This window comes from Meriones unguiculatus, chromosome 5 (assembly GCF_030254825.1).
Source record: "Meriones unguiculatus strain TT.TT164.6M chromosome 5, Bangor_MerUng_6.1, whole genome shotgun sequence".
NCBI lineage: Eukaryota > Metazoa > Chordata > Mammalia > Rodentia > Muridae > Meriones > Meriones unguiculatus.
Genome location: NC_083353.1, coordinates 51,782,670 through 51,809,673, shown reverse-complemented (window position 1 = coordinate 51,809,673; position 27,004 = coordinate 51,782,670). Strand labels below are relative to the sequence as shown.

Below are 27,004 nucleotides of genomic sequence, written 5' to 3'. Positions count from 1 at the left end.
CACCTATGCCCACACCTCATGCAGGGTTCACAGCACTTTCTGCTTGGCTCCCCCATGGCCTAGTGCTGGACTGCCTTGAGGGATACTGTCCCCTCTGGTGATTCAAGGGTCCCTGACCCACGCATCTCCCCTTCTGCACTCCCACCCCTGGCTTTCATGCCTTGGATCTATCTCTCCGCCCACCGGGTGGCGCCAGCGGCCTCGAAGAGAACGAGGAGCTAAGCGGAGGATTATCTTTGGCACATTCCTAGCCTGTGGAGTGTTCTAGGGTTGTCCTCCCCTGCCCCAACTACCAAGACACCTAAGTATTCCCGGAGGAGCCAGACTGTTGGCTGTGTCCCAGCTGCAACAAAATCCTTACAAATGCGCAGGAGAATCTGGGGATGGGAGAGGCTGCTGCGCTCGGGGAACACAACCTGTGCCTGGGGTTCCAACAACCCAAACTTGGCCTGGCCGCTGTCCCTTGCCAGTCTCTGTGTCTTCTGCTCTTCAGCTGCTCCAGGATTCTGGGCCCGCCCTTCTGCCCCGAGTGCCGGGCCCGCCTCCTAGACTTTGTGACATCACAGCTCTTTTGAGAATGGTTGCCTTGGTGCCCTAAACATAGTTCAGGACCAGTAGCCTCGAGAACTACTAGAACTACATTGCTGATTGAGGCTTCGGAGGGAGTGGGGTGAGCGCAGCTGGTGGGTGCGTGCAGGACGGGGCAGGGTGGGGTTGGGGGTGGCCGTGGGGCTGGGGCCCTAGCTCCAGCACTCTGTCTGGGCCCCTTGCAAGGCTTTCCGTCCTTCCTTGCTCCTGTCCACTTCCTTTATGACATGCCTAATTTAAACACCCATCTATCTGCGTGTTGCTGTATTCTTGCCCCGGCGCCTCGTGCAGGGCAGGTGTAGCTCAGGGTGTTAAGAGGCTGGATTCCGGGGCGGCATTCCTTCTTTATAAAGGGGCTGAGACCCGGTTGGCTCCAACTGCCAGCAACCCTGGGCTCCACCCTCAGCCCTGCATGGCTGTGGTTTGGAACACTGACTGAGCCTCCGCAAACTGGAAAACTCTGTTTGAAGGATGCCCAGGACACAATCAGGAGCTCTGACGGGTGGAAGAGAAGGCCTTGTTTTCATGCAGCTTGCATTCTGGGAGAATTGACAATAAAAGCCGTTTCAGTGGCAACCGCTTGACCTCCGTAAAGAAAATGAAGGGCCAATGCATGCACGGGTGTGGCAAGCTCTCTCAGGGAGACATCTGAGCCAGGATTTAGAAGGGAGAAGCTCCCACCTCCACTCCTCCAGCCTCGGTGAGGCTAGAGGCTGGCTACACAGAGGCCTCAGACAGACCAAAGCTGGTGTGTTCAAGAACAGACAGATACAGCTGTCCCAGGAGGGGGAACGTGGAACCCACCAAACCTGCATACAGGGCATAAGCAGTGTCGGGCCTCGTAGTGGAAAAGCAAGCTGCTGTCAGCCACTTGGGGTTAAGGAGGGCTGTGGGTTTGGGGAAACCTCTCATTCAAGTACTGTGTCACTCCCCAGGCGAGACTCCTTCAGCTAAGGCCAAGCTTTGTACACCGGTTGGTCCTCAGCCATGATGCCCAAGACACAGTTCTCTAAGTTCCCTGTGAAAACGGTCCATGACAGTAAGTACTAAGCAAGGTGGGGTGGGGGGTCCAGAGGTCAAAAGGAACCCTGGAGCCCAGGACGGGTAGGTGTGAACTCACTCAGGGGTTTAAGTAGTTCTAAGTCAACACTGCGTTTGAGTTTCTCACGGCTGCTGTGGGAACACCAGGGGCTGCACGCCTTAAACAGTAGAAAGTGCAGGGCTGGTGCCCTCTGTTGTTTGTAGACTCTGATGCAGGCCTTTCTGCCTTCTGACGGGCACCTGGCATCTTGACTGCCTTTGGCTTTTGCACCACCCATTTCAGCCTACACACTTCCATAAAGTGCGTGTGTGTGTGTGAGTGTGTGTGTGTGTGCGTGTGCGTGTGCGTGTGCGTGTGCGCGCGTGCCTGTGCCCTCTGTCCCTTTTATCAGCACAGTGGACTTGGGCTTATGCCAGAATGTTCCCAGCTTCACACACCACACCTCCAAGGACCTTATCTGCAAACAAGGCCACGTTCAGAGGTGCTGTGGGGATGTGGGCTTCAGAGCATGGGCTTAGGAAGGACACGTTGCAGACAGAAGCGGGTCAGGAGAGATGCCCCACAGCTGCAGACCTCTCTACTTTTTTCTGCTGTGGCTGCTAGGCTGAGCCTGGAGTAGGCAGGTCGGCTGGTCAGTGTCCACACTGGGTGGCATCTAGGGAGGCTCTGAGGTGGACAGTGCCATCATAACTGCACTGTCTACCTCCCTTCAACTTTTAAATGCCAACTTAATGTGTTTTTAGGGAAAGTCCTCCATGGTACAAACTTCGAAAGTGTATTTCCGCTCCCTCACACACACCTATTTGAAACCTACCCCCGGTTTCTCCCCAGACACTGTGGTGATGACCAGAGACTCTTCCAAGCAAGCTCTGTGCACTTGCATGCAGAAATGTGTGTCTACAGCTGCTTGTTTCTCCCACACAATAAAAACGCCCTTCTGCACCCTACTTTTCCCATGAGTCCACACATGGAATATTCCTGGGAGTGGTGGTACACTCCTTTTTTTTTTTTTTTCAATTTACAGTTCATAATTCATGGCTTATAATTGTTTTATTTATTTATTTATTTATTTATTTATTTATTTATTCAATGCAGTTTATTCAGGAACCTTGAACAATCATCTGACCCTGGGTAAAGCCAGCCCACTTTAAATAGCCTCTGGGTAGCCAACCTCAGCATGCCACGTGGGCAATGCAGATAGGTCCACATACATGGAAGCAAGCCAGATCCTCAGCCTTAGCCAAATGTGGAGTTGTTTGTGACAGAGAGCACTCACCATCGGGAAGGTGGAAGGCGGAAACCAGCTCCATCTTTCAGGCGCGGCATTACGCAGCTCTCTACAGTTCCCCCTTTTTGTTTGGACGCATCAGGCAAGAGTAGAGGTCTGATCTCTGATATTAGAAATAAATTGGGACTTTGTACTGATGTTCATTTAGGTGTCACCCACCCAAAGAGCATCAGACCCGTCCGATACCTTCCTTTAATCCCAGCAATGGCGCAACTCAGGCAAGAGAATTGTGAGTTTGAGGCCAGCCTGGGCTACATAATGAGACTTTGTTGCAAAAGGCTATATTAAAAAAAAAAAAATAGAGTCATTTTATGCTTTTGAGCAGTTTTGAAATCCCACAGTGTGAAAGGAATATGCTTTGTCACCAGCTGCCGACAATGGAGACTTTCTGTATTTCCAAAAATGAACTATTATACATACTTGCTCCCACAAGGATGCTTAGAGCCCCACTCTCATATTCACTATTTCACTCCTCTCTCATGCCTGAGAGTAAATTGAAAAATAAAGGCTCTAAATAGATGATGTTACCTCTTAACACAGAAGAGTACAGAGGCTTGAGAAACTTGAGGGTCTGTGAGTGTGTGGGAAGGCCAGGCCAGCCAGCCAGACCTGGGGTTAGCAAGCCTAGGTCAGATAGCTGTGAGGCCAGAGGAAGCCCAGAGCTGGCCACGACTTCCTGTTGGGGCAGAGACCGAGGGGCCAGCCTACCAGCCCACAGGATCTCAGCCGCCAGCCTCAGGGTAGGTCTCATTCAGGGATACAGGACTGAGGATGTCTAGCCCAGAACCTGACCCTCATATGGGGTTTTTGACTAAGTGGCCAAATTCACTTTGAGGCAAAGCAGGTTGTGGTGCAGGCCCATCTTTCTGTGAAGAGCCTCATTCATGGACACCAGATAAGTGTCAGGTGAGCAGGCCTTCACAGTGGGCGGGGCTGGGGAAACTTCCTTTCTGAGGGCTCAATGCATCTTGGGATTTGCAACCTGGCTGTCTCAGGGGGTTTACTGCTGTGATAAGCACCATGACCTAAAGCAAGTTGGGGAGGAGAGGGTTTATTCTTCTCACACTTTCATATAACAGCCTGAGGAAAGTCATGGCAGGAACTCAAGCAGGGCAGGAACTTGGAGGCAGGGGCTGATGTGGAGGCCATGAAGGGATGCTGCTTACTGGCTTGCTCCTGTGGCTTGCTCAGCCTGCTTTCTTATGGACCACCAGCCCAGGTGGCATCACCCACAATGTTCTGGGCCCTCCCAGATCAGGAACTAATTAAGAAAATGCTATACAGGCTTTAAGCCAGATCTCATGGAGGCATTTTCTCAGTTGAGGCTCCCTAGATTGTGTCAAAGTGACATAAAACTAGCCAGCTCACTAACCATCCAAAGTCGGCCCTCTAGCCAGTGGGCAAAGCTGGTCATCCACATATGTAGCCCATAATACATTCCTGTCCACATATGCTGTGCACACTGGGCAACTGTGAGGGCACAGCTACTTCACTCATGTACTAAGTACCTGCTGGTGTTGGGAGCATGCTGGTCAACACGCAGAAAGTGCTTCTGAGTTTTGGAGAGGCAGCAGGAAGCAGCCCCCCTCTTGGGGTACTCTATTCTTGCTCCACCAGCTTTATTCTGCTCCTTAGATAGGACAGGCAGTGCACCTCCCAGCGGCTGGGCACTGTTGGCCCTTGGCACAATGGTGTTTTTAAAAATCAAATATAATATCATTTCCCTCCCTTTCCTTCCTCCAATTCCCCCCACGTGCCTTCCATTCCCTCTCAAAACTGTGACCTCTTTTTCCTTTATTATTGTTACACCCTTCCCCCCTCCCACACAGTGTTACTTATACATGATTTCAGGGCTGACCACATGATATCGGATAACCAATTAGGGGCCTCATCCCTGGGAAGACTCTCTCTCCAGTTCTCTGCATTCCTTAGTTGCCTGTAGTTTTTGTCCAGGGTTGAGGCCCCATGAGATTCCCAGCCCTGCCACTTCCTTAGCACATTGTCATTGTTCTTGTTTAGGCAGCCACATTACTGAGGTACCGTGAGTGAAGCTTCCCTGTCGTTTCTAGGACACGCAATCTCACGGTACCTTTCTCGATACTCCAGCTCTTACAAGCTTTCTGCCCCTCTTCCTCGATGTTCCCTCAGCCTGATAAGTGCAGAAGTTGTGTGATGGATGCATTTAGAGCTAGACTCCACGTTCTCTGCTTTTGGACTGGTGGTGATTTTCTGTAATGGTCTTCGTTGCAAAGAAAAATGGCTTTGATGAGAGCGAAATGTATGCTTATACTTACACTTTGTAATTACCCTGGTTTAGTGATAGGTTAACCCTGATGTTAGTGATAGGTTCTCTCGAAGATCCATGACCTCACCAGCTGTCTTAGTTAGGGTTACTATTGCCGTAATGAAACACCATGACCAGAGCAGCTTGGGGAGGAAAGGTTTTTTTTTTTGTTTGTTTGTTTTGTTTTGTTTTTCTCATAGTTCCATATAGCAGTTCATCATCAAAAGTACTGAGGACAGGAACTCATGAAGGGCAGGAAGGAATCTGGAGAGGCAGGAAAGGCAGGAACTGATGCAGAAGCCATGGGAGGGTACAGATTATCGGCTATTTCTCCATGGCCTGCTCAGCCTGCTCTTCTATAGAACCCAGGACCACAAGCCAAGGGATGGCACCATCCACAATGGGCTGGGCCCTCCCTTTCATTGATTAATTAAGAAAATGCCTTAAGGTTGGCTTTTACAGAGGCATTTTCTCCATTAAGGCTTCCTTCTCTCTGATGATTCTAGCTTGTGTCAAGTTGACATAAAACTAGTTGGTACTAGCCCTGGCTAGATTATGGTTTCCTTCCTGTTGGAGGTTTGTTAGTTACTGCCAAGATGTGTGCCACTACTGCAGCACTAGGGTTTATTGTGCCGTGCCGGTGGTCATGGTGGGTCATAAGCGTCACAGCTGGGGACATGGGCTGCTTCCCTCCTTTGGCAGCTTGCACAGTACATTCCTGGGGTGTGAAATCTAGCTCTTATGGGGGAGATCCAGCTTGGATCGTCCTGAGTCCTGTGTGCAAAGTGTGTAGTGTCTTCAATAAGAAGAACTTAGCTTCAACCTCCGAAAGTCACCAAGGATGAGAGCAATGGCTTATGGTTTGGATTCCCTTGACTCAAAAGGGGTTTCTTATGTCTCGTATTTGGGGGTTTTGTTAGATCATTTATGGCTCTATTGGGGAGCATTGTCAATTCAAGTGAGATAAACTTCATTTTGTGTGTGTGTGTGTGTGTGAGATATGTATGTGTATATACCTATACGAATGACATAATTTTAGGGAAATAAATAATATGATTCTTTATGAATTGTTCACACATCTTTGGTATTATTTTACTTTCCTCCCACCCTCTCATTCTGTATTGAGTGGATTTTTTTTTAAAGAAATCACATGTAGTGTGTGTGTGAATCATGGTTCTCACACACTGCGATTCATACCATCGTGTGAGAGGTTCAGAAATCAGCTTGTGGACATTAGTTCTCTCCTTCCACCATGTGGGTTCTGGGGATCAAACTCATCAGGCCTCCTGTCAAGCGTCTAACCCAGCCATCTCACCAGCCCTTTGGGATGTTCCTGCCCCATTGTCCCCTGTGGCACCTCCCTCCTTTGAGCCCTTCAGGAGTCTGGTCACCTATTCACTTTTTGAGTGATGCCTCCCTGAACATCCCATTTTAAACTCTGGTCCCTGGCCAGATGTGTACATCTTCCAGTGCATAGCTTGATGGAGAGGGAGGTTAATTCCAGGGTGGCTGGTAGCACGGCAGCCCCGGGAGGGATGGCTTACACTCTGATGGAGCTTTATGTGTCAGGGAGGCCAAAGTGACTGTATGTTCTAGAAACCTGGGCCGGGGTAATTGCTGCTAGAACATCAGATGACTGAAGGGCTGCAGCAGAGGGCCACTGTTTCAGTCCCACTGGTTCTTGCTCTGTACCCTCCTTGGGACAGTTAGACATTGATGTGACAGAAAACTTTGATAGGATATTAAAAGCCAGTGTTTAGGAAAAAACCCTAAAACTTAGTGACGAGCTGTAAAGACCCAGTCCCCAAGTGAGCAAGGGACTCAAATGCCAGCTGCCACTAAAACTGCTACAATGGGGACGGTATAGTCAGTCCCCAGTGAGACACCACTCCACACACATTAGGCTATTACCAATAAATGACAAACACAAGATGGTGTTGCCAAGGAGGATGAGGATGGGAAGCGGAGACACTTTACTCCCTGGGAGTGGTGAAGATGTAGTCACCAAGGAAGCCGTCTGGCAGCTTGACAGAAGAGTTCACAACAGAACTGACAACTCAAAGCATTTCTAGCCCAGGACTCATCACAAGGAGGATAAGCAAATGAAATAGGGTGTGGGGTGGAGGCAAAGACAGGGAGGGAGGTCAGGGCTCTGGTGTGTGACCCCCAAAACCCTCACACTGTGTGCTTCAACGTCTCGGTCTAGCCTGGGTGTTGGAGGGCTGCTATGTCTGCACATATTCCTGCTGGGAGCTGACTGCAGACGTGTTCAGATGACACGCCAAATCTGGGCACCAAGGGCCAAAGAAGAGCCCAGATTTTGTTGTTTTTCTAGGGTGCGGCAGCACACCCTATGCATGCACACTCAAGCCTCCACCTCTCCCTCACTCCCACTGTAGATACCCTCACACCCCTGGGATCAAACAAAAGAAGTGAATGCCAAGGATCTGGCTGTTATCTAGTAGTATCTTGTTACTAAAATTTTTTTTTCACAGGGCTTGCCAAAGGCCATTGGGAAGCACAGATATTTACATTACGATTCATAAGTGCAGCAAAGTTACAGTTACAAAGTAGCAACAAAAATGATTTTATGGTTGGAGCTAACCACAACATGAGGAGACTGTATTAAAGGGCCGCAGCATTGGGAAGGCTAAGGACTGTGATGGAACACGGGTGAGGGGTTCCAGGAGGGTGGGTGATTTCCCCATAGGCCACACCAGAAAGTCTTTACTCAGCAGAAATGATGGCTCTCCTTTAGGCACATAGATGGAGGCTCCTCTCCCAAGACCTGAGACTACAAGTCATCAGGGCAGAATTGTATAAAAATGGTTGGGAGGGCTGGCTGGAGACTCTGGTGAGGGTCCTATGACCTTTCCCCTCCCCCTTTTAATATCCAACAAGCCCAGCAGGACTCCCCAAAATGGCAGGCTAAGCTGCATCAGCTCCCTGAAGGTCTGGTGGCAGCCTGGTCCCTCTGTGGAGCATCTTTATGAACTTCCCAGTGCTCTCTGAATGGCAAAATGTCTCTGACTGAGTAAGTCTCTTGGCCATCCTGGGGAGAGGGCACCTCAGGAAAAGCACTTACACTTTCAGGATGTGAAAGGGCAACCGGGCCAGGCAGTGTTCCCCAGCTGATTGCTTTAGGAACCTCCTGATTGTTTGCTGTTTGCACTGCGGGGGGAGGAGAAGATGCAGGCAAGGGATACAGCATGAAGACTGGAGAGGGAGGGGCTTCCGGTGTTGCAGCTCAAGCCTTTAGTGTTTGGTGGTTCCTAGGAACTTTTCTTGTTGCCTGGCTGCAGTTTCTGCAGTTTCTATTCCCTCCTTCTATTGTCTGTTGGCTCTGCCCAGCACCCCACCCCACCCCACCCCATTCCTAGTCCCTTCTGTCCACAGCAGCCTTCTGCCTCTGATTCACCAAGCCCAGAACCAGAGCACATCCTTGTACCTAAAGCCAAAAAGGGCATGTGGAGGGGCGTTTTTCACCGTTCTTTGCTGCCCTGTGGCAGTTCCTCTTGTACGGGAAGAATGGCGTTGGTTTGCGCCAATCACAGTTTCCTCTTGGCCACCAGTGGGCGCTCTTGCGGCCGAGCCTTCAGGAGGTTGAGCAGAGGTAGGCGGTGGAGGCCTCAGTTCCTGGCAGGTCCTCAAAGGGCCGGAGTAGGCGCACGGCAGAGGTCCATGTGGCAGTGGCAGTGCAAGGGATCTGGGTTGGATGTGCTAAACTTAGTGATCCAGAGAACCCATTGCAAAGTCGGGAAATGTCGGAAAAAAACAAAACAAAACAAAATACAAAAAACCTTCTCAGGGTCCAGCAAGAGCCTGGTTCAGCTAGGTGTGAGTGAGTCCCGGGAATGATCCATAGACTTAATAGACTTTAAATTGCGGTAAAAGACACATAAAATAGATCTTCTTAACCAGTTAAATACAAGTGCAGCAGCACAGCTGACCCCACCATCCAGCTCCACCCTTCATTGTCCAAAACGAGGTTGTCTCCCCAGTCCCAAGTACCAACATGAAACTCCAGTTTATGGAAGGGGACATGTTTACTGAGTCAGGTGTAAGTGACTCTGGTCTTGGCACACGGATTCCGGTGACCTGGAGTGACCCATTGTGCTGGCTAGTTTTACGTGAACTTGATGCAAACTAGTGTCACCTGAAAGAAGACAGTGCAAAGGAAATCATGAGGAGGGGTGTGTGGTTTGTGGGCAGGTGAGGAAGTCTGCTGCGGGTTTCAGCTGTCTTACAGGGTCCTTCAACCTTAAGCTGGTGGGTGCTAAAATGTTCCTTAGAAACAAAGGTTCCACACAAGGGCTGTTCATCTCAAGGACTGATGACAGCTCCGGAGCAATGCTGGCTCCTGGCCTGCATTCATCCCATCCACCATGGAGACTGGCTGCATTTATGCCAGCTTTTTTCTTTCTTTTTTTTTTTTTTTCATTTAGCATCAGGTCCTCAAAAATCAGCTATGTTTCAGCATGTAGTCAAAGAATTTTAGTGAAAAAGTAAGAGGTGTGTGCACGCATAAAATACATTTTGCTTTTTTAAAGTATTTACTTATTTCTATCATTTTTACTTATATATAAATACGTTAGTCACATGTGTTCAGGTGTCTGTAGAGGCCAGAAGGGGGTTTCCCTTGGAGCTATAAGGTTTTTTTTTCTTATAGGGGAATCACACTTAATTCTCAAGCTATCTCTATAGCCCTTAAAAATATTATTTTTTCCCTGAGACAGGGTTTTTCTGTGTAGCTTTGGTTGTCCTGGACTCATTTTTGTAGACCATGCTGGCCTCGAACTCACACACCTGCCTCTGCTACCCTGAGTGCTGGGATTAAAGGCGTGCACCACCACACCCAGTCCTTAAATTTTTTTTTTTTTAATTTGTGAGAATGCATTTTGATCATATTCACCCAACTCCTTTTTTTAACTCTTCCCTGATCCACCCCTCCCCCCTTCTCCTTAAATTCATATACTCTTTAAAAGTTTTTTAAAGATTTATTTATGTGTATGGGTGTTTTGGCTGCTTGTCTGTACACATGTGTGCCTGGTGACCGCAGAGGCCAGAAGAAGCCTCTGTCAGATCCCTTGGGAATGGAAATACATAGGAATTACCACCATGTGGGTGCTGAGAACTGAACCAGGGTCTTCTGCAACAGTTGCTGGTGCTAACTGCTAAGCCAGCTCTCCATTGGAAGGACTGGAGTCGGCACAGGATATACCAAGACCAAGTTCTCAGCACAAAGGAGATTTACTTGCTCCAGATGGACAAAGGGCAGGGAATAAGAGACAAAGAGGGGAGACAAAAGATGAGGGAGAGGGGGAAGGAGGGGAGACAAAAGATGAGGGAGAGGGGGAAGGGAACAAGGGAGAGGGGAAAGGGATATTTGCCTCAGAGGGACAAAGGACTCCTCCGACTGGATAAAGAGGAGACAGATGTACCCCACCAGCAGATGGCAATTTATAAAGGGAAAGGGAGATCCCATGTTAGGATGAATCAGTTAATTTTGATTAAGCAGGTTTGATCAGTATGGCATTTTGATGGCTAGACTTTGATGGCCAGCCTCAGGAGGATGAAGTGGCAAATAAGGAAGGGACCTTGGTGGCTAGCTTCAGGAATATAATCTAATGGTTTAGCAAGGGAGAGGGCATGGGGGAGGGCAAGCACCGTCAGTGCCACGTTTGTCATGCTTGGGCTTGTTTGAGCCCTTCATCCACCCACCATGTCTTGTTTTAAACTAGAGATATAGGAGAAATATCTGGATAAACTAGAGATACCTCACTTGGGAGGCTGAGGCAAGAGGATAATGGGTCTGGGATAATGGGAGATCCCTGGATAATGGGAGATGCTCTCTCAAAGGAAAACAAAACAAAAACAAAACAAACCTTTGTTGGGCAGGGAGAAGGGGTGAGGATGGTTCTCACACAACAAAAATCGAAAACAAACTACGCATGCCCTTGACTATGTGTGCCTTTCTTTTTCAATTAAGAATCAAAATTTGAAATACATTTTTGACTTGGTTTTGGTTCTGATCTATTTTTTGATGTCACTGTGTTTCTGTTTAGTGTTTAATATCTTGTGATTATTTTTATGACAGAACTAAATTTTACTACCAGGAAAGTTTTCCGTAGACTCTAGAACATTGTGATTATTTTTATGACAGAACTAAATTTTACTACCAGGAAAGTTTTCCGTAGACTCTAGAACACAGGGTAATTTGGCAGGAGGGAGCTCTGGGGAACTCAGGATGCCTGACTCCCCGGCTGTCCCGCCCTTTGCCAGAGACAGGTCATTGCTGTAGCTCCCCCTTTTGTGTCTCACCAGAAGGCAATCTGGAGTTCCCAAACAGCAGCGAATCTTCCTTCATTGAAGACAAAAAGAAGCATCCAAAGAAAACCAAAGGTAGTTTCCTGCACAGGGTAGGTGGAGGCAAAGCCTGGCCCCCTTTCCTAGGGTGCTTCAGGCTGGCCTCTGGGGTATGGGGTGGAGGGGAGCGTTTCTCTTCCTGTTGGACAGAACTCCACAGCAACAGGAGGGTTGGTAGTGGGGGTAATGAGTACTGGGAAGAGTCAGGTCTGAGCTCCAAAACTATGAGAAGGCATCTAGGTAACCAGGTCTTAAGTTTCTGTCCCTTCAGAATTTGCAAATACAAGGCTGTCTTGTGGTCATGGAAGGGCTGATGCACTCAACCATGTCTGACTCAAGGCAGGAAGAAAAGGAGGGCGGGGGGGGGAAGGAGCGAGGACAGAGAGACTGCCAACCCTAGTTTGTTCCTGTGATAAAATATCCCACAAAAAGCCATTTAGGGGAGAAAGGACTTATTTTAGCTCACAGTTCCAGGTCATAGTCAATCATATCAGGGAAGCCAAGGTGGCAGGAACTTAAAACAACCAGCCAAGAGCAGAGAGAAATGAAAGCATGCATGCAAACCTGGTGCTCGGCTCATCTACAGTCCAGGTCTAAAGCCCAAGGAATGGTGCTCCCCATGGTGGGCTGATAATTTCCCACATCAATCAACACAATCAAGACAATCCCCCACAATCCCCCCCAAACAGTCCCATGGGCCAAACTGGTGTAGACAGTACTATCCTGGGTGATTCTAGATTGTGTCAAGCTGACTAACCATCACACCACCCTCTCATTACCTCAGCCTCACAAGGAAAGGGCCATACAGAAGCCCCATCTAACAGGTCTGGCTTACATTCAATTAACCAAAACTCCATGTGGCCATAAGTATGGACACAGAGGGTTTTAAAATCAGACACATGGCTACCCTTTCTCTCTCCCAGAGCTCTCTCACAGGGTTTACCTTACCAGTATTTCACGTGCTTTCCAGAGCTGTGCTAGATTTTCATACTTATTCCTAATTGCTGAATGGGAAACCAGAGAACAGGTGTGCCTCTCACCCCTCTGACTTCCTGGTCCCAGAGCTCATGGAAAAGCCCTCTGGTATCCACACTAGGATCTGAATCAATGTAGGTGAGAAAGGCATGTCCTGGGGTTCACAAAGCAGACCAGCATGAGCCCTGACTTGTGGCCTGTCTCTGGCTTCCTGGATGGATTTCTGCCTGTCTCCCAGGGGCCTCCAGGAGTTGGCTTGGCCTGCATCCCACTTGCCCTACCCATGGGAAACCTACTCAATTCCATCACGTTTGGGCATCAAGCTCTGGCTTCCCTTCTCTGTGAAAGGAGCCTTGCTGGGATTTTTACACCAGGACAGAAGCAGGGTGACACAGATGCCGGGCAGGAGCCCAGCTCCCGTAGATTAAACCATAGAGGGAAATTTATGGAGCTTTAGGACCCAGGAGAAGACTTTAGCTATGGCTGTGTAAAAGAGCAATCATTGATGCTGAGTGTTCCTTGCTGCGTAGAAAAGCACAGAGACTCTTGAGACACAGTCTATTTCTTCCTTCTCCAGGGCATGTGACCATCTCTGACCCCTCAAGTAACCCTTTCCACATATCAGGGGATGTGGACTTCTTCTTGCTCAGAGAGCAGGAGTGCAATAAAGCTATGGAAGTAAGTATCTGGGCAGCCCCTCCCCTCTGAGTAGCTTCCTCCTGTCTCAGCTCACTCTCACTCCAGAACAGTCATTCCCCACAGAATCGAGTAGAACCCTTCCTGGCTCTCACATGTCTAACCTGTCCCATCTTTTCTCTCCATGCCTTAGCCAGGTGGCTTCCTCAGCTGCCATGGCAATCTCTTGTACCTTTCTCATTCTCCCCTGTGAGAACTGCCATTCCTTCCCAGCATTCTTCTTATCCTTCAAGTCCTGTCTCAAACCTCATAGGTCTTCTCCTCTGGGCCTCTCCCCTACTTGGAATCCTACAGGGCTGATACACAGAGCACCCCTACCCCTGTCTTACCTGCACCCCAGCTTGCTGCCTCTTGTTTTGCCTGTGTGACTAGGAGCCTGTGTAACCCTGGGTCCTACAGCCCCAGCACAGACCAGCAAAATAAGCCCAGACAAGGCACTCCACCTGCTGCACCCCTCCTTTCTCCTGGCCTGACCTGGCAGACCATGTTCCCTGATTCAGGCTCAGCATCTGCTCTTCTCAGGGTGGCATAGTTCCATGCCAGAATCAATGGGACACCGGGTGAAAGACATCCTTCAGCCTCTATATTAGAAACTGAACCATGCCCAGCTCTGGAATGAGAGGCTGTTAGCTTGGGCTCTGAAAGGAGGGCCTCAGATGATGTGATGCACTTGTTCAGCTACTGAGAAGAGAAGGAAAATGCACAGGCAGGCCTCTCTCTGGCCTTCAGCTCAGACCTTCCTCTTCTTGGGATGAAGAATTGGGTATTTCTTCTATTTCCAAGCCTGGCTGTACCTTGGGGTACTGACTTCTGCAGAATGTTCATGTGCAATTGCATGCTGCCCTTTCACCCTTGAGGAATCTCCAATTTTCTCTTTACAGATGCCCAACCTACACCCTTTCCACCCAGAAGCTCTTCCTTACCCAGAGTCCCCATTGCATATATTCCCCATCCAATGGGTCTCTAGTTTAGACCATCTTCACCTAGTGGTTCCCCCAACATTGTACCCAGCAGACCCTCAGCTACACCCCACACCATGCAGTGGCTCAGTGCCCTCTACATCTCAGGTCCATTTTACCATCATGCAGAGGAGCCAACTGGGAGTTTCAGGCTGGATTTGTTGAGATTCTTCAGGGTTATCAAATACTGGTTTGTGGCAGCTGGTGGGTCCCAGCAGAAAACATGTTGAGAATCTTTCTGAATGAGAAGACTTCACTGAAAAGCCAACAATGCTATATGGCAGCACTGGATGGATCACAATGATACCCTGTGGATACCACAGAGGTGCAGGCCAGTGGAGACAGCAGCCACCAGTGACCTTCCAGCTAGGTGACAGGATATCCTGCAAGAGAGAACTGCCAGTCTTTTGGAATCAGGTTTAAGTTCCCTGAACTTTCTGTCAGTTTTAGCAAATCAAATGCTTGGCCTCAGTTAAAGGGGACTTTGGGTGAAGGGACAGATCAACATTTAGCCATGTTGATACTGTTTGTTATCTGGATGTTTGTTATCTGAGCTAGTACCTGTGTTTGGTATGGCTGCCCCCCACCCCCAGACACCCATCCTCAGGTGGTCATTGTCCTATTCAATCCCAGAGACACGGTGTGCACAAGAGTCTATGGCTCTCTAAGAGCACCAACAACAGAGTGCTCAGCATAGCTGTGTGTGTGCACGTATGTGTGTCTATTCTATGTGTGGGCACCATTAGCCTCTGGCACTGGGCAAAGGACACGGAGACATATATCTTGTAAGGAGCCCTGGTTCTATTGACTGCCTGTCACTCCTACAGGAGCGCCAACAGAAGAAGATTATGAGAGTGCACCAGAAGATGACCTACTCATCCAAGGTGTCTGCCAAGCAGACTAGCCTGTTCCGGGAGCTACAGCTAGAAGAGGAGATGGAGGACGTGGACCTGATTGCTGAGATCCAGCAGCTCAACAACTTCCGCAACAACACTGTCTGGAAGCTGGCCATGACCCTCGGAGGTATAGCATCCCTTACTTTGGACAGGAGCAGGTTTGAGGGATGGTTAAAAAAGGCCCTCTGTATGTCTGACACTGCATACCTTGAAGAGCTCTGTCCTAATGGGTCACAGTTCCAGGGCATGCTGATCACATGAGGACGGTGTGCAAGGGGGTAGAAGCTAGCTTAGCTCAGGGAAGCTTGGGTTCCACCCATCCATCCAACAATCAGCCAGTCACAGTCAAAGGTCAGCTTAATATAGTGAGGAGGCTGTATCTGGAACTTGCCATTCAGATCTTGGTCATACCATAGCATTTGATAGGTCGTGACCAGCACTGGAATCCCCTAACTTGTGCCAACTTCATGACTTGTGGGGTCTGTGTTAAGACTTTGAACATTGAACAGAATCTGTGAGCTGCGTGTTTAGTGCTCAGCAGGAAGCCCTGAGTTATGAGCTTGCATTCATGGTATATGGGGGACCAAAGAGGCACTATGATTATGAAACAGAACCCCTAACCTCTACCTTGACATCAAGCCCTGAGTTCAATGAAGTTTGTGAGAGCCTTTGCCTTCCACTCCTCAGGTTGAGAAAGACAAGTGGGATGACAGGCAGGGGAAGAAAAAATCAGCAGAACGCCATAAAATTACTCACTGTCCTGACCTTGACTTTTATGGGGACCTATTGTCCTTGAAGGACAAGAGACTCCAAAATGACCTGTGGAGGCTGACAGGGTCTCTGGACTGCAGAACAGAATTCCTGCTTCAAGCACACCAGGCCCTTCTCTCAGAAAGAGGATCCCAGGGACCAGAAAGCCACACAGTTCTGGGTCCTCTAATGTCAGGATCATATACAGGAACTCATGCAATACACAGGAGGTGTGGCCTTGACCCAATAGTGGGCTCTACAAATGGATGCTGTCCAGCTGTCCACCTCACTTGGCTGAAATAATGATGGACTTAGCTACCACTCAGCCTGGGCTGGGAGCATAGATACCTCATATAGAGCACATTACACCCCATTTATCTCTGGTGTCTAAAGGGCCTGGCCAGTGTTACTGTCTAGTTGGGTGAGGGTTGCCCAGAGCCTTCTTCCAAGTTGGGAGGATGCTACAGTAAGAGAGGCCCAAGCCAGACAGACACCAATCAATCATATTAGAGCCTAGCAGTCATCTCTCAGCATCCCAGGGGACAATTTCCTGGGGCCACCTTGGAGTCAGAACCCACAGTGATGCTAAAGCTGTGTTTCTGCTCCCCTGTGTTTTCTAAGTCATCCATAGAGCTGTACCTGATGGGTTCAATATACATTCTACGTAAACAATTGTTTGTAGTGACAGGGATTTCTGTTCACCCGTTAGGGTAAATATGATTTCTTTTTCATATTTTTCTGATCTGTTGGTTGAAACCAAGGACACAGACCCACAGATGTGGAGGGTTGGCTACATGTTGGGGGAGCCTTTCCTCCATTTTTTTTTTTCAGTCCTTCCACCATCACTATAATTCCTTGGGTGGGCAGCAGGACCCCAGCCTCCTCTGTGGACCATCTTAGGTGCTAAGTTCCAGTTTGGCCTCCAGCCTTTCTCCTCTCCTCTCCTCCTGGGTCTAGCTGCAGAAAAGAATATAGAGACTGAAACACTGAATGCCTACTTGAAGCGGAAGCGAACAATGTTTCTCCTTCAGGTAGGAATGGCTATATCCAGGCTACGTCCTATAGCTTGGCTCTGGCCCAGCCAGGTACCCTCATGCCTGCTCTGCTGGCCCACAGTATGCCCTGGAAATGAAGCGTAATGAAATCCAACGGCTAGAAATGCTGGCGATCCGGGAGGAGAACAGGCTGAAGAGGGCTGATAAGGCCCTGGAGAAGGACGCAGCCTTGTTTGATGAGTTCCTCAGGGAGAATGACCGCAACTCAGTGCAGGCCATGAGACTGTGAGCCTTCAGGCCCTGGCGGCCTTGCCTATGCAAACCCATAGCCCAGGCCAGGTCCAGTCCAGTCTTAGCTGGATTTGAAACCATGAGCCCTAGTCAGGTCCTGATCTCAACCTATGGTCATGACCCCTGGATATCCTCTACCCTCTAGCTCCCCATCTGGCCTGTGCCCAAGACCAAGGCTTCTTTCATTTCTGACTGGTCTTTAATGATCCATGATTGGCCTCCTGGTTCCCCCACCCTCAGGGCCGAGAAAGAGTCCAAGGACAAGATGGAGAAGATCATTGAGATCCGGAACGTCACAACTCAGATCATGAACATCAAAAGGTAGAGTACAGGGGGCACCTTTACTGGTCACTTTACTAGAGCTAAGGGCCATTTAGGACCACAAGTGCCTTTCAGGAACTCAAACCCTGTGGGAAGCTGTGGCCTGCCTGTCTGATGGATGGTGATGAAGCTGACACTTAGTGACTCTCCTGAGGCCACCCCCCAGGACTCAGGCTGAATGCAGCAGGCAGGGTCCCCATGGATGAGGACCCTGTAGGCCATAGAAGGGTCGCAACTCTGGAAGTTCCACTGTTCTGGTCCTTGTAGGGCAAGCTCCCTCCCTAGTCCAGCTAGGGCCTGGTGGTGGACACTGCCTAACTTCCTGCATCCTTTCCTGGGCCTAGCGAAATCTCTAAATTTGAAGACACTCTGAAACATTACAAGGTCTACAAGGACTTCCTGTACAAGCTGTCACCCCAGGAGTGGTTGGATGGGAAGAAGCGCCCGACTCTCAAAAAGTCCAAGGAACCTATAGAGTGCATCAAGGAGACCAGTACAGTCACCTTACCAGGAGAAAAAGGTGGGGCAAAGAGAAGAGTGTCCCCTAAGGGTGGCCCGGCAGTGATGCAGAGAGCCTGCACCTAGCTGAAGGGACCCTGTATGTATGGGGGCCCCATCTGGTCCTTTCTTTCATGGCTGGCTCCACACAGGAAAGTGCCCACTTTGAATCAGGAGCTCAGCTCGAGCCTTCCCATATGGAAATGGGCTTTCCAGTCATATCAAAGGCTCTCCTCCCAAACATTTCCTTCTGTCTTCCTCCTGGGCTGAGAGCCTGAATCGCCATGTAGAGCCTGGGTCCAGCAGTGGTCATATGGAGTTCTCTTTTGCTTTCTGTAGGGCTTAACACCAGAAGCAAGACAGCCTTGCCATGGAAAGGTATGGCTCCCCCAGCCTAGAGGCTGTCCCACCACATGTCAGGAGCACACACAAACCTCCTGCTTTTCCCAGATGTTCAGAATGTGAAGACCTCAAAGCCTGCACGGACCCTGAATACCTCAACCAGCACTCAGAGCCTTCCAAAGGTCGGTCAGCGTAGTCAGGCCAGCCTGTTCAGCGAGCTGGACTCCAAACTGTGAGTGGTCTTCAGAGACTGGGGGAAGCAAAGGCCACTAAAAGAGACAGCCAGGCCGGCCGGCAGGGACACAAGAGAGGGGCAAGGAATTTCATGTGGCTTTGGGGGGAAAGGGTGAGGAGAGGGAAGCCGGCTGAGGGTCACTCCACAGAGCTGCTTCAGGTATCTGGTTCTGGCCCTGGAGATGACTGAGGTAGTCATCCCCAGTGTGACAGCACAGTAAAGCGGAGTGGATGGAGTTGGAGGGGTTGGTCCTAACTGAAAGACATGCCAGGGGCAGCATTTTTCTGTCTGTAGGCTATACTAGGCCCCAGATGTCAGAGCCCCAGAATATTGGAAAAAACTATAGGGTTACCTGCAGGCCCAAGTGGTATCTATGTTTTAGGGACATTTTGCTGACGACAAAATGTCTTGTCTGATGGTGCTTGGTGGTCAAAAGTCTTATCTGTTGGCACTGGGTAGTCTGGTTTCTACATCTTTTTACTGGCTAGTTGGCTCCCCCTCCAGTCCTTTGTTAGCTCTTTACACACCCTGGTAGTGTCCCGACATTCCATTTTCAGTATTGGCTCTTGAGAAGAATTAATTTTAAGAAGGTCACATTACCTATCTTTTCACTTACTATGGGTGTATCTCATACCCTTCTTAAGAAATCTCTGCCAGCTTTGACCTGCGTTTGTGCTGCAAGCTTTGGTGTATTGGTGTGGATGAGGGCACCTGGGCATGAGAAATGGGCTTCCACTGTGCCAGTCCTAATTTCTACCAATCTTTCCCATGTCCCATCTTCTGTCTCTGCCTGTTCTAGAACTACCTGCCCCTCCCCCTTTCCTGATGCCTTCCCTGTACAGTGTACCCTCAGCTGTTCAACTCCCTGATTTGTTTTTGGGATTGTGGGAAACTCCAGCTTCCCCTGCTTGTAAGCACCTCTTTTTGTGCATGGTGGTCTTGTCATAGAGATAGACTAGCCACCATCAGAGACACAGATGTGTGTTGACTGGATGGGATGCTGGCTGGGGGCCTGGTGCACAGGCTCTAAGAGGTCAGAGTGCAATGCCAGCTACCCACCAAGGTTACTTCAGTCCTGACTTCTGTGTTGGGAGAGCTGAGGATATAGGTCCTGATCACACTAGCCTGGCTTTAAACCCTAGTCCCTTCTCCCTATCAGCAAGGATAGTGCTTCCACCTTCAGCCTTTCATCTGGTAAGTTTATAGTACCCAGTATACAGTCTATAAACTAGGCACACAAGCCAAACATCTACTGATCACAAATCGTAAGGGAATTTATTTTAAAGATCTTCTCTGGTACAAATACACTTTAACCATTGAGAGAAAAGTCAAATTTACATATGTTGTGGGTGTGCTTGTTTATGATTATACAAGTGATCAACTGAATAGTTGATACTGCCTGATGCAGAGCATCTTCAGTGTTTTTCAGCTGATCATTTTTTGATTTTAGAATCATCAAGGATGAGAACACCATTTTGTATTAACATAATATGTCAGAGACATGCTTAGGGACAACCCAAAGATATAGTTTGAGGAATCATTCTGAGGAATGATGCTGAGGTGGTGTATGCTGTAACAGCATGCACATGACCTGTGTGTTCAGAACCAAGCCTGCAGTGAATTTACAATGTAACATGTATGAGCACTGTCAGAAACACCCTGGATTGTTGGACTTTTAATTTCTGGTCATTGCATCTTAGAAGATCTTTCCTGTTGCCCACATTTTCATATTTCTCACATTTAGCTACACAGCCCCATGGAGGGTTGGAACCCACAGTTTAGGAAGCTGGGGGCTAGGTGGCCAGGACTACTGAACACAACTGGATGGTAACATCTACACAAGGTAACATCTGAGAAGGCCATATCCCTTTGGAGGGTGGATTCAAGGCATTGGGGCTTTAGCAGTCTTCCTGGAATACCTTGAGCAGGTGGCTGAGCTGAGCTACCTCCAAATTCATCCTCTGTAACACAGGCACCAGAGGGTGCAGTGGTGAGGCATAGGCAACTTTCTCTGCTCCCACAGTTCTGTGCACCTGTGTTTTTCCATTTCAACCTCTGATTCCTGAGCATCTGGAAGGAAGCTGACCTAACCTGTCCCCAGCTAACACAGCCATGCCTCCTGGAAAGAGACCAGCTGGAGTGTGTGTGGGCCACTGGAAAGGGTTGAGAAGCATGTGGAGGTGGGCTCTACACACTGCTGAGGCCATGTAGCCTCTATGCCCCTCTGTGTATCAGGACAGGCTTTGCCCTAAAGTGGTACTGCTTGGATAGGCAGGAATGCTCAATGGCTGTGAATTGGGCAGATCTTCAGACCCAATCCAGGTGGTCTCAAAGGGGTCACTCAGAAAATGAATGGTAAGAAGGAAGGTAGATGGGAAGTGAGGGTAGGTACACAAGGCTCTGAACCTAGAGAGAGCAATGGCTAACAGATCAGGGCAGAGTAACCTAGTAGATCAAGGGAAGTCAGTCTTATTCTGTCGAGACTGCTCACTGAATTTTGAGTGTCCCTTGGCTATGGGACCCTGATGGGGGTTGGTACTACATCTGGGGTAATGGAGGGATGGGGAACATGTTCCATCCCTGTCTTTGGTCCTTTGATCCCCTTGGCACTTGTGTCCTAGATTGGTCCAGGAGCTCTGATCCCACTGTCTGTCCTTAGGTCAAGCACAATGGCACCACCACAAGACGACACAGACAGCGATGGGGAGGTCTGTGGCTGGGCTCTCTCCCCTCTTGCCCCACTCTATCAAGCATCCTGCACTGTCCTATTGGGCCCCATCCTGTACAACACCCTTTACCTACCTCTCACAGGAGCTGGCACTGTACTTCACTGAACCCCAGCAGCTCTTGAACGTCTTCATGAAGTTAGAGGAACAGAACCTGTCGTTGATTCAGAACACGCAGGAGATGGAGGAGACCTTGGATGACCTGAAGCACACACTGAAAAACACCCAGATCCGCATGTAGGTCTCCCTGTTGCTCCCTTGCCACTCCTACCCCCACTGCACTACCAGCTGTCCCCTTCCTTGTATAGGGTCTGGGTGGATACCAGGACCTTGGAGCCACTGCAGTCAGAATGCAGCACTGAGGACCTCCCATTCAGCCCTTCTGCCACTTTCAGGCCCTGGGAAGCCAGCTCTGCCATGTGGAAGGCCACTACATCCCAGGGCCCTGAGGCATGCATGGCTTGGAAGGGGTTGGAAACTGGTCTTCAAGATACTTAGGCCATGGGGAAAGTATTAGCGGTCCTCACACAACACCCCTAGCCCCCAGGCTGTGAGGGAGAGAAGACCTGCCTTGCTGGGGACCTGCAGCATTTGGGTGGGCACCAGCAGCAAAGTGGGAGGACACAAGGCTGCCTGACAGTCTGGAGCCAAACTGGGAAGGGCAGGACCTGGGAGGACAGATCTATCTGAGTCTGTAGCACAGCAAGGGACCAGGGATCTAGAAAGATCCTAGGAAAACCCAAGGCCCTAGGTGTAGTTCGCTAGGCAGCAGAGGACGCAGGAGCTGGACCCATTCCCACTTGAAGTCCACTGGATACTACAGACCCATTATCCTTGCTGCAGGGTGTGCCTACCAGCCATCTCATCCCCATCTCCTCTGCTAGTCCATTCCAGAGCCCAAGGGAGCTGTATAGGAAAGGTTGAGCTGGAGTACTGGGGGTAGTGGGTGTTAAGGGTTCATCCACCAAGCTCCTAAACTGAGCAACTTTTCTGGGTTGGCCCAAGCCTGCCCACTAGAGCTTATACTGGATGGCAGCAGAGAGCAGATAGACCCACACACTGACTGGTAGGAAGTGCACATGCTAGGAAGAAGACAAGGCGAGTGATGTAAGGGGCAGGTGACAGCTGGTGAGAGGGGCAGGCAGGGCTTCTAGGAGAAAGCAGTGTGTGGCTCAGAACTTTGCTTGGAAACAGGAAGGAACCAGTCATCCAGGGGCCTGGGAAAGACAGCTCAAACAACAGTAGCAGCCAGGGCTTAGGCCCTGACCCAGCTAAAACTTCAACCTCCAGACAGAGAGCCACACTCCTTACTGGTTCAGTATGGCTGCCTCCAGAATGAAGTGAAACTTGCAGCTGCTAGGCAAAACTGCTTTCTGGAACCTCCACAAGGGCTGGAGCCACAACAGGCTCTGGAGAAAGGCCAGGGTCCTCTTAGAGTCCCAGAGGACCTGCTCTCCCTCATGGCCACCCATGCTCCCAGCACACAGATGATAGGCAGGAGCAATCCCCACCACCATTTCTAGAAAACACAAAAACAAAACCTGAAAACAGCTGGTGAGAAAGAGAAAACAACAACAAAAATTTGAATGGATAAGTTAGCAAAAGATCCTTAGATCCAACTGGGATAACATAAATTCTACAGAAAATTTAAAGGTTTAAGGGAATAGCTCAAGTCAGTAAAGTGCTTCCCTTGCAAGGAGGACTTGGTGTTTGATTCCCAGAACTATACATATTATACACATACAATATATTATATATAGTTCTGGAAAGAAAAAAAATATATGTAAACATAAACACACACACACACACACACACACGCGCGCGCGCGCGCGCGCGCGCGTGCGGTGGTATGTATTTACAACTATGGTTTTGAGAAAAAAAGAGATGGGTATCCCTGGGACTCGCTGGCCAGCAAACCTAGCTCATTGGGAAGCCCCAGACAGTGAGAGACCCTGTCTCAAAAAACACACATGCAGCATATATTCATACATTTAAGAGAGAAATGATGACACTCCTCAGCCATCCTCAAAATACAGAAGAGGAGGGAACACTCCTAGCCTCACAGTAAGACCAGCATGGCCCTAAGACTGAACCAGACACAGGCAGCCCAGGAAGGAGGAGCCCAGAAAGGATATCTCATACTACAGATACAAAGGCCTCAAGTGGAATCTAAACTGTGTAAAGACAGCATGGGCCACAAAATCAGAATAGGGGGAAATTTCAATTTGGTAAACATCACAAGATCTTACAAGCTAATTCTGTTAGTTAAGGGCAAGAGACCTAGTACCTTTTCCACTGACATCTGGAGCAAAGGGTGGGTATCTCTTCCTTCTACACTGCCCTAGAGTTCCACCCCTGGTGAGCAGAGCCTCAACTCTTCTAGGTCCGTGACCTCAGGTCAAGGACAGTGCTCTGCCCACTAGGTCATGCCTACTGGGAACTCTGGGTGCTGAAGGAACTGTCTGACCCTTCAGGGACAGGGAGGTCGAACTGCTGAAGCAGTGGATCAACACTATAATGGTATCAATCTCCAAGGAAGAGGAGACAGCAGCAGAGCTGGAGCTCAAAGCCCGTGTCTTCCACTTCGGGGAGTATATGGGAGACCAGCAGGTAGGACAGGGGTGTCTCGGGGCAGAGGCCAGGCCCTGTACCAGACCTTGTCCACTTCCTAGGCTCTGGGTGCTTGGTGCATCATATGCCCTGGGGGTCGTCTTATCTATTCTCTCATCTGTCTGCAATGCCACTCTTGGCAACAGGGACAAGGTCTTAGCCAGGAGCAGCACACACAAAAGAATTTACTCACTCAGGTTTTGGTTCTTTTTATTACTGTCCAGTGCCCTGTGTAACAGTCACAGACCAGAGGCCTGGCTCCTGCCTAGCCAAGAGTTGTCAGACACTGGCTGTGGCTTTTTTGCCTGCTGCTGCTCAGCACCCACATAGCAGTTGTTACCTACTCTCTGAATGTCAGGACAGGCTCAGAGAAGGATGAGTGGGCCTCACAGAATGCGGTCCTGTGGAGATCTGGGGTCAGTGCATGGCTCACTAAAACAGGAGACTGGGCCTCAGTGGGTTTGCTAAGGAAGCTAGGGGAGGGGCTGGGCCATGAGATGAGTCAGAGGCCTGACCATAAAACCAAGGCTACTCTGGCTAAGAAAAGCAGGTACCATTGTTCCACTGCACTCTCTGAGCCCACACTATCGTTGTTCCATCCTAGCTGGTAAGCCATGAAAGCTGGTGTAGGGAGGCCATCATATGAGGGTTATAAGAGGCCTTGCAGCCCTGCCACACTGACGACTGTCCCCAGGACAAGGTGCTGGAGAGCCTGAACCACAAGGTGCTGGACGTGTACCGGAATTGTGTGGGCATGCAGCAGGAGGCCAGCCTGGGCACAGTGCAGATGCTCGCTGTGGTGGAGCACCAGCTGAACGAGCTGCTGGAAAATTTGGAGCGGGTGTCCCCGGCCAAGATCGAGCAGGCTGAGAAGGCCAAAGAGAGGGAGAGGCGCGTAAGGTCAGTCACTATATCCAACCTTCTGTGGCTGCAGCCTTGGCTTGGGTGCAGGGAACGCTAGTCAGTGTCCACCCTCACTCTCCTGACCAGAGAGACAGGCTTAGGACCCTGTGACATAAGGCTGAGGACTAGGCAGAAGCCATTAAGTCTCTGCCTGGTCATTCACTTGTGTGTGGGGCCCTAGGACACAATGATCTGCCAAGTCTGTTTTTCCCAACCTTAGGGCCATCTCCTCTGGGGCCTTAGCACCTGTTCTAGGACTAATGTCCTAGCTGGGTGCCAGGATATATGTCTGTGGGCAAAGGAACTAAGACATAGATGTGGCTCCAGGGAAACATGCTTTCTTGGGAGTGTGGTCTGAACCTTAGGTCACCCTCACGGCCAGCATGGCATCTACACATCCTGCCTGCCTTCTTCCCAAGACTTGCCCAGGACTGATGGGAAAGGCAGAGGGGCCATTTTTTTTACATGTGGGAGGACGTGGGCTGACCTGACCTGGATCCTGTAAACCACCTCTTGTTCCCAGGCTTCGTGAAGAGAAGCTCAAGGTGCAGAGGCAGTTGCAGGAGGAACGTCTGCAGCGGGCTCGAGCCAGGGCCCAGGCTGAAATAAAAAAGAAGGTGAGGGGTTGTGCCAGCGCCACCAGGGTGTACCACTCAGGCTTTCCAGCCCGAGCTCCAAGGCAAATCACTGCTCGGTGTTCCAAGCAGGAGTGGAGCAGTGTCCAAAGTCAGGCACATCCAGTGCCTCTGCCCTAGGGCTGTCCTTACTAGGACCAGTTTCCCAGATGTGCTTGTTCACAACAGCCCTGTCAGGTACAGATGCTCAGCTCACAGAACTCACACCAATTCCCACACTCAGGGTCCTATTGCTCTGTCTATCCCCAACCCCACCCCGAAAGACCTTGGCCAAACTGCCTGTTGCTAGGCCCGTGTCTTCTGAATCTCATGCCCTCACCCCACAGAAGATAGACTGTGGCAGCCTTATGCCTTCTAGATGTGACAGCAAAAAGGCTGGTCTTGAAAGCAGACCTGGGGCCAAGCACGGCCTCTGAGAAACAGGAGCTGGTGGGTGTCTATAAAGCATGCTGCCCTTGCCACTGCTTCAGAAGGATGAACACTGTTGATAATAAGATTCTACTAAACATCCCATGGCTTAGTCCAGAAAGAACACGGACATGCAATTCCCTTCAGAAGGTACAGGTCATTAGGACAAAGGCTTCTCGGCCATGATTAGGACTCAGATGGTAGGGAGGGCATTAGAAACAGTATAACATACAAAGGTCTAAACATAACAGGGCCCTTGTGGGGAGGGGAGGAGCTTCCTTATGAGAAGGGGTTGGGGGCCAGAGAGGAAGAGAGAGAACATGTGCTGCCATTAGCGGGACGGCAGGGCTGAGGAGCCTCTTTAGAGAACAGCCTTCAGAGAACTTCCCCAAGCAAATCCAAGAACAAAAGAAAATAGCTAACTAAGTTTTGAGGGGCTGGCAGTAAGTTTCCCATCACATGATTTAGTTCAACATAGTATTTGTGACAAAAGCATGGAGAAACTAAGTACTGGTGAGGGCTGTTGTTAGACATAGCACAGATGGATTAACTTTGTCCAAGAGAGAGCTGAAGGTTATGGGATTGGGCCTTTTAAGAGTGACTACTGACTTTAAAGGCTGACCTTTGTTCTATCACACAGCAGGGTCCCCTGTAGAAGCCCTGAGTTAGAAAATGCTTTAGTTCTTATCCCTTAGAAAGCATGCTCTATAAAGCTGGCATGGTGACTGCTGGGCTGGTCTACACTCCAGGTCCCTTTAGTAAGCCTCAAGTGGCTAGTTTGCGTAATCAGTTTGCTGGCCTCTTCCTGCATCTTAGAGCAGGGGCCATGGCAGCATAGCATATACATAGCCATCATAGGCTCATCATGTCTATTTCTCCTGCAGAGAGGCAGGAGATTGCTGTGCCGCTCCCATCCACCAATCATCAGAATAAAGGAGAAGCAAGAGAACATGCTGATGGATAAGGACAAGGAAGAGCTGCTCTACTTCTTCACTTAGCAGCAGAGCCCGCAGAGGGCTCTGGAAGAGGTCAGCAGTAAGTGCAGGCAGGGACTGTGAGCCTGAGGGGTCCCTAACTCTATACCTCATGCTTTCCTGTAGCCTTCTTACTCACAGGAAATAAACTAATCTCTCTTGGGAGTCTGAATGGCCTATTGAAGGAAGCTTCTTGGAACCCCTCTTTTGTCATTTCACCCA

At 49.7% G+C, this 27,004-nt stretch overlaps 1 protein-coding gene across 1 annotated transcript; it reads left to right on the top strand.

Moving 5' to 3' along the window:
- The first annotated feature begins 594 nt into the window (after window positions 1-594).
- Cfap100 (cilia and flagella associated protein 100) lies at window positions 595-26,953 on the top strand. The gene is made up of 17 exons (XM_060383744.1): window positions 595-670; window positions 1,524-1,627; window positions 11,527-11,604; window positions 13,121-13,221; window positions 15,026-15,221; window positions 16,802-16,875; window positions 16,961-17,124; window positions 17,371-17,451; window positions 17,796-17,971; window positions 18,289-18,327; window positions 18,400-18,523; window positions 21,186-21,234; window positions 21,338-21,489; window positions 23,727-23,862; window positions 24,557-24,762; window positions 25,289-25,382; window positions 26,693-26,953. The coding sequence occupies exons 2-17, from the start codon at window positions 1,576-1,578 to the stop codon at window positions 26,804-26,806; spliced, it is 1,836 nt and encodes a 611-aa protein (XP_060239727.1). The 5' UTR covers window positions 595-670; window positions 1,524-1,575; the 3' UTR covers window positions 26,807-26,953.
- Window positions 26,954-27,004: the final 51 nt, after the last annotated feature.

What these genes read in the sequence shown, in the direction of transcription:
- Cfap100 (XM_060383744.1), top strand. Translation starts at nt 1,576, where the DNA reads ATGATGCCCAAGACACAGTTCTCTAAGTTCCCTGTGAAAACGGTCCAT. An exon ending in TGTGAAAACGGTCCATGACA is followed by an intron (nt 1,628 to 11,526) that starts GTAAGTACTAAG and finishes GTGTCTCACCAG; the next exon opens with AAGGCAATCTGGAGTTCCCA. An exon ending in CACCTTACCAGGAGAAAAAG is followed by an intron (nt 17,972 to 18,288) that starts GTGGGGCAAAGA and finishes TGCTTTCTGTAG; the next exon opens with GGCTTAACACCAGAAGCAAG.